We start from the raw sequence: 11768 nt of genomic DNA on the forward strand, positions 1-11768 counted from the left end.
TAGTTCCAAGTGATTTTTGTTTTATACCTTTAGCCAACAAATCTAGCAAGTATTCCATCTTATTTTCATTTTTAATAGCTACCAACACAAATTATATTCATACTACCTAATCCTATCTGGTTCCGCAATAATGGAGAATCCAAAGAATCTCAACCAGTGCTATTAGTGAAAGAAACTGACTATCCTTGTTAATGGCAGTTGTAACTCATGGGCCTGAAGACGACTTTCACCTGTTTGACACTTTTTGAAGTCATTTAATATGCTGTCAGTTATCTTGTTCAAACTTCCCTCATTATGTGTTTGCACAGGGTTTCCAAAGTCCAGAACTAAACCAAAGTTTTGTAGGTCACACTCCAAGAGCTTCATGCTGTATACCTCATTTTGCTGCAGTTTTAACACACATCTCAGGTAATGGCAATGTCACAGCCACAGTCACACAAATAAAATAATAAAATACTTATCAGTTAATTAGGTCCAGATTTTTAAAAGGTATTTAGGTTGACTTTTGAAAATGAGACTTAGGCTATGTCCACACTTAAAAACTACAATGACTGTAGCAATTCAGCATAGATACTCACTATAGTGATGGGAAGGGTTCTCCCATCACTGTAATTAATCCACTCCCCAAGGCAGTAGGTAGGTCAGTGGAAGAATTTTGCCACTGACCTACCCCTGTCTACACCAGGAGGCAGGATAGCCTAGCTATGTGGCTCAGGCTGTGGATTTTTTACACCCCTGAGAGCTGCAGCTATGCCAATGTATGTTTTCAGTGTAGACCAGCTCTGAGACTCCTTAGTTAGACGTTCCAATGCTGAGTGGAGCAACACCTAAATACCTTTAAAAATCTGGGCCTTAATTTCATTATATTACTACCATGTGAGATTATGCAGGTTGTTCACCAGATACATAACTAGGAATGTGTCAAATTGCTATGCAGCATAACTTTTCTGTACCCTACATTATACATTTAAGCAAAGAATACAAAATGGTGCTCTTTATACAAAATATAAAGAAAATATATTACCTGTCAAAGGAACGGAATTGCACATGCTGCTCAGCAGCAGTATCACCAAGAGTTCCAAGGAAGGTTGGTGGCAGAAGGGTAGGATCCACTGTGGCACCATCTGCTGGGGTGCTAACCAAGCTTCTGAGAATGTCCTTTACGTTGACATTTTTTGCAGATGGTACAGAAGACGCAGTCTTCTCAGTCAACTCATTTTCTGCCTCACTCCTGTTTTCCTGAGATTTATTGACTTCTAAAGAAAGTGTGCATAATACTTCACTGATAGCATCTGGACCTGAACTGGCACTCTGAGGTCCTGCTTCAGCAACAGCATCTGAATTGTTTGCTTGACCAGAAGTTGATTCCTCTCCAATGCCCGAGTCTCTTCTTCGTACAGGTGCTGAACTTCCAGTATCAACAGAAGATTCTGAAGTTGAAGCACCAATAGTAGCAGATGGGTTTTCTACATCTTGTTACCCCCAAATAAAGAAGGAAAAAATATTTTAAGTTAATTGTTAACAGAAGAACTTCAACCACATTACTTCTAAGATCTATCAATAAGTGATAAAGACATTGCTAGTATATTTTATATATACTTGAAGAACGTTGTATTTATCTTCAGGTTTGTCTCTAGTTTGTTCATGGGTTTACACTGAAAATTCACAGAAAAAAATCACATCTACAAGTTTCTGACAAGTCCTCAAAAACTGTCTATGAGAATAAAATTTAAGACAAAGAAAAGAAGTTGGAGTCAGACTCAATAGTAAAAGATGAAAAAAATCAGACTAATTGCTTTTTGGAAGAATAGAAAGAAAGAAACACACTACTACAATTTAAACTAAGAAAATGAGGCCTTGACTCTGTAAATACTTATACACATGCTTAGCTTAAGTTAATGATCACTATTACTTATGTGCTTCAATGAGACTAATTGTGCACTAAACAGGACCACACACTATGGGTCCTGGTCCTTGACTATGGCACCTAGGCCCTACAGAGGTAACAACAACAACAAATAGACAGCAGCAGCAATTTGCAAGCTAGGTTTTTCTCAGTGCTGTCAGATAAAACATAAATTAAATGGCACATTCAAAAGTCTGCAGCTTCAAAGTGTTTATAATACATATATTTATGTACATCCATAAGCAGAATTCTATATAGTCCTATAAAACATAATAAGTGATATTTGATGTATAACCATGTATCCACTTGTGTCACCAACCTGTAGATGTTGCCTCACTACTTCCATTCTCTGTTCCCTTGAATGACTGGCTAAGATGAGGTTGCCTCCATTCATTCTGGGGCTCCAGTATATCTCTGTATTTTGACACCATAAGGACTGAGATAAAATATACTACAGCCAAGGCCAAGAACTGAGCCTGTTTACTATCCTCCTGTGAAGAACAACATTTATTCTTCCATTACAATTTAAACAGTGGGATATTCCCTTCATATGGTAGCCCATGGTCTACCAGAAATAGAAATGAGTAAACAAAGGTTATACTGAAACGTCATGGACGAAACTGACTTACAAGAATGTATACCTACAAACCACTGTTGCAGAATCAATCCATTAATCAATCATGCTTATACCAAGGATATAAACCATCTCAAAGAATCTATTGCTCTAGTTCAGGTTTCCTAAATTTTGACAAAGTTGCATCTTAGTTTAGATAATAAAATATCAAGTAACATGTAGCACTGGAAGAACAATGTTTTCTAGTCACTATTCACCCAGTCTATAAAATTGGGGGAGATACAATTGTGACCAAATCCCTTTGTTTTTTTCTATGAATGTTTAAGCCTCAGCTTGACTAGATCTAATATTGCATAAATGCTCAAGTTGATCATGTCAAATTATACTATACCAAGTATATATTATACATGCACACACAGCACTTTCTCACATACTTACAAAGCTATTAATGTTTGCTATGTTGATCCCAGGGTATGAGACATACAAGGTGAGTGAGGTAACCTTTTACTGGACCAACTTGCTGGTGGAAAAGACAAGCTTTCAAGCTACATAGAGCTCTTCTGCAATTCCAGACGTTCCGCCAACAGAAGTTGGCCCAGAAAAAGATATTACCTTACCCATCTTGTCTCAAAGATATTAATACCACTTACTGTAAACTGCAGCCAAGTTGTGTTTATTTAGCAAAGGAGGAAAATGTTTACAAATTATTTCCAAGTTTTGGAACTTAATACAGTAGGCCAAATATCCCAGTTTAACTCCACAACTGGAGCTCCAGCACAAGTGAATATGGTTTTCTAATTTAAAGCCCTATTGTCATAACAGAAACACAGATTCGATTGTGCCAGATTTTAAAAAGAAATGAGACTCGTTTTTATTTTTAGTTTCCAGTAACACTTTACAAGAAATGCATGTGTTTTAATGTATTTGCTTGTATTTAATAATTTCTATAAATATGCACCTAGAAGGGAGTGTGCGCACCCACAGGTACACATAGCGTGCGAGTGTGTGTGTGTGTGTGTGAGTGTGTGTCTACACACACATACACCTCTACACACTAATGTAAATGAACACAACATTTATAAGGAAAGCAGAATTCCAGAGTTTCATGCTCCTGAAGATTTCACTAAGTTCATGCCCCACAGGAACAGAGATTGTACCACACATACATCTGCACATGCCCCTTCATCTGACCTCAAAACCTTGTTCTGTAATTCTCCCAGACAAGCCACAGAGTTTCATGAGTCATTTATGACCCCATTAGATAACAGAACAATAGGCAGCTGCCTAGCACGTAGCAGCAGTGTAGCATTCAGAAAAATACAAAGAAAAACTTAAAAATAAAACAACTATAAGGTTTTTCATAACTCACTATATCTCTGAACACTACTGCTCGAAGCCGGTTAATATCCATATCCTGCAGAAGTCTGTCAAGGTCTCGTATTGGAGAAATTCCGCCAGTCACGATGTCAACTGGACTCTATTCAAGAGAAACCCAATTCTGTCACTTGTTTATAAAAGTACCACCCCAGGAAACACTAACTGTATGATATTTAGTACTACAATACCAGTTTCATAGTTTTTATTTTAAAGAAACAAAACAAATGTAAGAATAACATACAAATTAGGGAAACGTAACCTAGATGGAGCTACTATAAGATAGATGCAAAACTGGTTGGAAAACCGTTCCCAGAGAGTAGTTATAAATGGTTCACAGCCATGCTGGAAAGGCATAACAAGTAGGGTCCTGCATGGTCTGGGCCTGGATCTGTTCAATATCTTCATCAATGATTTAGATAATGGCATAGAGAGTACACTTATAAAGTTTGTGGACGATACCAAGTTGGGAGAGGTTGCAAGTGCTTTGGGGGATAGAATTAAAATTCAAAATGATCTGGATAAACTGGAGAAATGGTCTGAACTAAATAGATGAAATTTAATAAGAACAAATGCAAAGTACTCTATTTAGGAAGGAACAATCAGTTGCACACTGCAAAATGGGAAATGACTGCCTAGGAAGGAGTACTGCGGAAAGGAATCTGGGGGTCATAGTGGATGACAAGCTAAATATGAGTCAACAGTGTAACGCTGTTGAAAAAAAAGCAATCATCATTCTGGGAAGTATAAGCAGAAGTGTTGTAAGAAAGACACAACAAGTCATTCTTCTGCTCTACTCCACACTCATTAGGCCTCAACTGGAGTACTGTATCCAGTTCTGGGCACCACATTTAGGAAAGATGTGGACGAATTGGAGAAAGTCCAGAGAAGAGCAACAAAAATGATTAAAGGTCTAGAAAACATGAACTATGAGGGAAGACTGAAAAAACTGGGTTTATTTAGTCTGGAAAAGAGAAGATAGAGGGGATATGATAATAATTTGAGTACATAAAAGATTGTTACAAGGAGGAGAGAGAAGAATTATTTTTCTGAACCTCTGAGGATAGGACAAGAAGCAATGGGCTTAAATTTCAGCAAGGGAGGTCTAGGTTGAACATTAGGAAAAACTTCCTAACTCTCAGGGTGGTTAAGCACTGGAATAAATTGCTTAGGGAGGTTGTGGAGTCTCCATCATTGGAGATTTTTAAGAGCAGGTTAGACAAACACCTGTCAGGAATGGTCTAGATAATACTTAGCCCTGCGATGAGTGTAGGGGACTGGACTAGATGACCTCTTGAAGTTCCGTCCTGTCCTATGATTCTATAAACATGATTCTCCTGAAGGCTATTCTTCAACACACGTCAAACTTATGGTACATAGGGCACAGTGATCAATACAGATTCCATATTAAAAGAAATATAGAGAGGGGAACCTGAGAAAATAAGACAGATTTGGACTTTTTTCAATTGGGGAAGAATCCAATGTTTATACACCTCTACCCCAATATAATCCTGTCCTCAGGAGCCAAAAAAAATATCTTACCCCGTTATAGGTGAAACCACGTTATATTGAACTTGCTTTGATCTGCCGGAGCGTGCAGCCCCGCCCCACCAGAGCGCGGCATTACTACGTTATATCTGAATTCGTGTTTTATCGGGTCGTGTTATAACAGGGCAGAGGTGGATATTTAAATGTTATATTTACAGTTTGGAACAATTACATTAAGATTTAATATTCACATTAGTTGATCCTACATTTCTTTTCTGCTACATGTTAATGGAACAAAAAACATGGGGACTTAGCCATTGATACACATTAATTGCAGTATTAATGTTTGCCTTACTTAACGGTGTCATATACTTGCCTTTGCTGCAGACTTCCCTGTTCCTATCAGGCTCTGCATTGTTTTCTGACTCTTTACAGTTTCTCCAATAGGTTTCATTTGTGCATGCTGCTGGCACTCCAAACAATTTCTTACTGCCACTGCACACACTTAAAGGAAAGAATATGTTATGTGTTAAAATGGGAAATAATAATTGTATATTATTGGTGCATCACTGCAAGGAATACAGCAAAGAATCCTGTGGCACCTTATAGACTAACAGACGTTTTGGAGCATGAGCTTTCGTGGGTGAATACCCACTTTGTCAGGTGCCACAGGATTCTTGGCTGCTTTTACAGATCCAGACTAACATGGCTACCCCTCTGATACTTGCAAGGAATACAACATGTTTGAGTTTACAGTAAAAATTAAAAGAATAAGTAAACAAATGAGAAAAATATTTTCTATGTTTTAAGTTGCCCAAAAACAAGGCTTAAGAGATATTTAAATCAGAGTAAAAATCAGAGTAATTAGTTATCAGAATTCATATTTCACATATAAATATTTATACATCCAAGAGGATTTGTTAGCATTGCTGAGTCCTCACATCCTGATTTTCTCTATGAAACATTTTCATTAGCACAACTGGATACATAAATGAGCTAAAATTTCTTTTGCATACTGACACTGAAGAAAAATTAAAATGATACATTAGTGTGACATACAAAAGGACAAACTAATATTTACTACTTTGTTGCTCAGTTGCTCTCAGACTAAGCCTATTCCTCCTCTAGTTTTTTTTTAACTGATTTTTTTGTTTTATCCTCTCACTATTTTCAAAAAAGGAAATACACAGATCTAATAATTTACTTCTCTGTTTGCCCTGTTGCACTTGTCTCATGATTTAATTGTTTGGAAAGGGAGAAGCTGACAGTCATGAACTACGGCATGGACAGTCAGGCCTAGTAGTTGAGGCAGTGGCAGTCGTCATGCTTAGCAGTTGGAGCAGGAGTCAGGAACCTGCAGTAAAGCCAAGGGTCAGAGCCAGAGTCAGGAAGCAGGCAAAGGAGGAAGGCTGGAGCAGGACAGGAACAAGGCAGGAAAGAAGGCAGACACAGGAGTGATCATTACTGAGGGCATAAACCTTGAGCAGCCACTGACTCTGTATTGCTAGGCTTAAGAGCAGGTCTGGTGATGCTTCTCAGCGGCAAGCAGGGCACCTGGCTGATCAGGAAATTCAGACTGTGTGTTCAATTCACCTCTACACAAATATTGTATAATGAGAGCCCTGAAAATCTGCAGATATCTGCTTTATATCCACGAACCATGATTGCAGATCGTAGATTGGATGCGGATGCAAATTTTCTATCTGCACAGGACTCTACGTATAGTACTGGATGCACCAGGGCTAGTATACAATGATGCAAGAGTTTGAATCACACTCATTTTAAATTAGCATTTCTAGTTATTTCAGTCTACACCATGGATTGGCAACCTTTGGCACATGGCTCACCAGGGAAAGCCCCTGATGGGCTAAGATGGTTTGTTTACCTGCCACGTCTGCAGGTTTGGCCGATCACGGCTCCCACTGGCCGTGGGTCGCTGCTCCAGGCCAATGGGGCTGCGGGAAGTAGTGCGGGCGGAGGGATGTGCTGGCCGCCACTTACCGCCGCCATCATTGGCCTGGAGCAGTAAACCGCAGCCAGTGGAAGCCGTGATCGGCCGAAAGTGCGGACATGGCAGGTAAACAAACCGGCTCAGCCCACCAGGGGGCTTACCCTGGCAAGCCACATGCCAAAGGTTGCCCATCCCTGGTCTACATCATCTCCCAAATCACTTTTAATAAAATGTTAAACCTCCTTAAAGCTTCCTTCCTCTCAGAGTTTTATATATGCTAAAGATGACATTTTCCTGAAACCTGGTATTTTTAATCCCAGTTATTTGGGGTGCATTTTCAATATACGGAAGTCTTTATAGACAAAATGAAAATATGCACCAAATATGGATTTCAGCTCACTGTGCTTACCAATACTTAATCACATTCATAGCAATTTTACTCAAATACAGAATAATAAAGGCTTGTATATATTATTTGAGTAGGAAAGAGAAGTCTATTATGGGACAAAGTGCAAGTAAATAAACACAACATATGAAAAAGTCACTGAAAGGTTAGAAAACTTCAGATCTAATAGCCAAAAGGTGAAACATATTTGGTTAAAGTGAAGTATAACAAACATCTAAAGCTATTCTCCTTAAATATACAAAAACAAAAGTTAAGTGGTAGTTAACATTATTTTGAAGAAATCCATTTTCCTTCATTAAGCACTTTTACTTGCTTACCCAGTCGAAGGCATTGTCTCAGAATTCCTCCAGATGACATATTTTTCTCAGACTCAATTTCAGTGAAGCCAAGAGAGCTTGCAAAAATTAACACATCCACAAGGCTGATTAATCTCTGGAGAAATGTTACTGAAGCGTCTATTGAAAGTCCTTGAGTTGGCTCTATATTCTCTAATTCATGCTATGAGAGGGAAAAATTGAACACATGTATTTCTATATAAAAGATCATTCTTATAACTAAAAATTCCATGAAGAAACTAGGTTTGTAAAAAGTCCATTATTGCTCATTGCCAAAGTAATTAGACATACTTCAAGCTGAAGAATTTAACTGGAAGAATGCAGACAGAATAACCACATCATATTCCAGGCTACACTGAGGCCCCAAGCCCTCTAGATGGCTCTTCCTCCTCTTCACGTAATGACAGCAGGAGCCTAAATTCCTCCTAAGGGAACAGCCCATATAGATCCATGCTCTCTCAAGTGGACAGATATTCCTATTAATGTACTATATGAAGAAAGGCCTGCCCATGCCCACAAGTAATCACTTATGCAACAGAAAATGAATTTCTTACTGTAGCAGATGTAGCAGCAGAAAGCAATGGCAATATACCACCGCAAGCCATGATCATGTTGTCCATAACTTGAGAGATGAGGTGAATTGTGTTGTGTACAAAGATGACATTGTCACTGCTGTTCACAAAGTCCATCACAGTCTTTGTAGAATGGCTGTCCAAAAAAAGTAAGATGTCGGGGGGGGAGCATTCAGAATAGATGTCTATTTTATTGTGTTTTTAGCAACTTTATTAAGTTCCTTCAAAAGCAAATAAACTGGTATCAACCAGAGATAGCTGTGATGCAGCCAAAAACATCATGTAAGCATCCTCACAAGGCTCAATCAACGGAACCTAAATCTTGGCCTCAAATTGCCCTTCCTTCACATTTCTAATCCTCTCCAAGAGCATAACCTAGTAACTGGGTCCAAGTGTGTTGTGAATAGTCATGTGGATAATTATTCATTATAGATTAATCTGTCATCATCTGGTACAGCAAAAAGCACTGTATAAATCAATAAAATACAGTTTCTCTGGGGATATTAACTAGATTTTAACTCAAGGCTTTGGAAGAACAAAGTTAATATTAACCAAGTCCACCACATGACAATTTTAAAGCAAAGAAATTAATATAATACCACAAAAACCTAAATACTGTTAAAACACAGAAAACAGATTTTCAACACAGTCCTAAATTATCCACAGTATCTTGAGTAAACCTGGTGCTGTACTAAACACATACACCTCTACCCCAATATAACGTGAACCGATATAAGGTGGGTTCACATACAAGGCGGTAAAGCAGTGGCGGAAGTGGAGCAGCCCAGCCCCAGCCCCAGCCCGCTCCACTCCGCCAGCTCCCAGCCACAGCACTCCGCTTCCCGCCACAGGTGAGTATGGGGGAGCATCCTTTCCCCAACCTCCCTGTACTCGCTGTGGCGGGAAGTGGAGCGCTGCGGCTGGGAGGTGGCAGAGTGGAGCAGGCTGGGGCCACGTCACTCCACTTCCCACTGCAGGTGAGTGTGGAGGGTGTCCTTTCCCCAGCCTCCCTGCACTCACTGGCAGTGGGAAGCGGAGCGCCGCAGCTGGGAGGTGGCAGAGTGAGTGGGCTGGGGCCGGGCTGCTCCACTTCCCACCCCGGTTGGTGAGTGCCTGTCAGGGGGCGGCGGGGCGGGTGGATAGGAGTCAGAGCAGTCAGGGGACAGGGGACCTGGGTAGGGGGTGGCGTTCTAGGAGTGATTAGGGACGGGTGTCTCTGGAGGGGGCGGTCAGAGAAAAGGAACGGGGGGGCCAAAGCAAGTTTGATATAACGCGGTCGCACCTATAACGTGGTGAGATTGTGCGTCTCCCAAGGACCATGTTATATCAGGGTAGAGGTGTACTTTAGTCATGTCTTAAAACTTCAGTTCTAAAGGCAAACAAAAGTTTCATCTAAATCTCAAGGTAAATTTTATGCACCTGTAAATTGCTTTTGTTTTTTTCTTTTTTTTAAATAGTTCCTTCGTATCTTATCAGGTGAGCATAGCTCCGTGGTAGTGAGAACCAATTTTTACCTTCACTATTTCATACTGATAAAAAATAGCACTATAAACACACGCAAATACCAGAGGCACAACTAGGTCCAATTTTTCCTTCATTGCTACAACTGATTGATATTTTGCAGATTTTGGTTACAAAATTTTGTTTTTAACACACGTAGGACAACATAATTTCTTCAGCTCCATAGAAACATACATAGCAGCACCTGTTTGCTTATGTCAAAGTAATTTAATTTTAGGGGAAGTTTCTTTAAAGAAATAATATATTCCTGGCTTTCACATTGTGAATGCTCTTAAGATGATGCATATTGCTATCTGTCTATTCAGAGAGTGGGACCATGGTTCCATTGAAGTTAATAGCAAAACTCCCATTGACTTTAATGGGGCCAACATTTAATCCAGAATGTGTATGTAACCCTTCAACCAATACACGCATCTTTAAACATTCCTGAAGACTGGTAGTCAATTCTGAGAAGACCCTGATATAGACCCCAAAATAACTAATTCATACATTAATAATAGCTTTAAAATATATAAAGAAATATAAACAATTTAAGCAGTGGCATTAGGTTTCAATAACATCTTAGATTTCTGTTACAGTGCAATGCTAGCAAATATGATTTCCTACAAAGCACAGACTTACCTTCTCCACATTTGTATATCTGTTTCTATTGAAAAAAGTAAGTCTGTGAGCAAACGCTGATGCATCTGGGACCAGTTAAATTCAGGAATACGAAACATAGTCGACCTGGAATCTCTTCTCTGCCCATCAGAAGCAGCAGCCAAGTCTTGTCCTGATGAATCTTCCTGCCTTGATATCTGTTTGCATAAAATATAGGCAGGATCCAAAGTAACAAAAATTCAATTTCAGCAGTGTTTACTGGAAAAGTTTCACTTTGGATTTAATAGGTCTGTAAGCCTAGACATTATATAAAATTACAAATGCACATAAATCTAAGAATTAAACCAATACAATTGCAGGGCCACTACTGATGGATTATACCAAACCTACAAACTACAATACAACTGCACCACCATCTCTGCCAGTCTAGACAAAAATAAGCAGCAACTAGACCTTACCACATGGGGAGCATATGTTGCTGCTGACAGTGATCTTCCTCCTTTGAGGAAGAATGTTGTAGGATGAAGGGCATCGGCTGGCAGGTGTCTCTGCAGGAGGGAAGTACTCATCTACATCAATGTTTAACCATGATCAGTATCACTGAACTGGAAGCAGAAGTCTCAAGGAGCATTGCAGTAAGGGCAAAAACGTAAGCCCAATTCTGAGTTAAAATTTACTAAAAACACATCCTTATGTTGGTACTTTAAAGTGATAATGAATGAGTTCTCAACTGATGTACATTAGCAGAAATTAGCTAAAAAATAGCTTCTAAAATTTTTATTAGGGAATTCAGGCCAGCTCTTTTCTGACTGATGGATTGCAACTACAAGAGATCTCTGAGGATTCAGAGAGATAGAAGGCTTAAGGGGATGGAAGAAATAAGAAGGAAGTTCAGTTGAAAAATAGAGGGAATTCGAGGTGAAACCTCAGAATCCACAATGCTACTTTTTATTCTTCAATTTAGAGACTACAGATGACACAAATCTATTAACGTTTTAGCTATTTGATTCCTGGGGCCAGCAAAGTGCTTCTTCAGGAGCC

At 39.3% G+C, this 11768-nt stretch overlaps 1 protein-coding gene across 5 annotated transcripts in view; it reads right to left on the reverse strand.

The window, feature by feature from the left end:
* Positions 1–11768, reverse strand: part of LRBA (LPS responsive beige-like anchor protein) — a 590754-nt gene that overhangs the window by 456884 nt on the left and 122102 nt on the right. For 4 of the 5 annotated variants that reach the window (XM_050946210.1, XM_050946208.1, XM_050946209.1 and 1 more), the window contains 7 exons: positions 10749–10924; positions 8589–8742; positions 8017–8197; positions 5719–5846; positions 3850–3957; positions 2226–2397; positions 1025–1472 (listed from right to left, as the gene is read on the reverse strand). In XM_050946210.1, the coding sequence (XP_050802167.1) occupies positions 1025–1472; positions 2226–2397; positions 3850–3957; positions 5719–5846; positions 8017–8197; positions 8589–8742; positions 10749–10924 (1367 nt within the window). Of the gene's footprint in view, positions 1–1024; positions 1473–2225; positions 2398–3849; positions 3958–5718; positions 5847–8016; positions 8198–8588; positions 8743–10748; positions 10925–11185; positions 11276–11768 lie in introns of all 5 variants that reach the window. The other variant, XM_050946211.1, reaches the window with a different exon arrangement.

The sequence above is a fragment of the Gopherus flavomarginatus genome, chromosome 3, assembly GCF_025201925.1.
Source record: "Gopherus flavomarginatus isolate rGopFla2 chromosome 3, rGopFla2.mat.asm, whole genome shotgun sequence".
NCBI lineage: Eukaryota > Metazoa > Chordata > Testudines > Testudinidae > Gopherus > Gopherus flavomarginatus.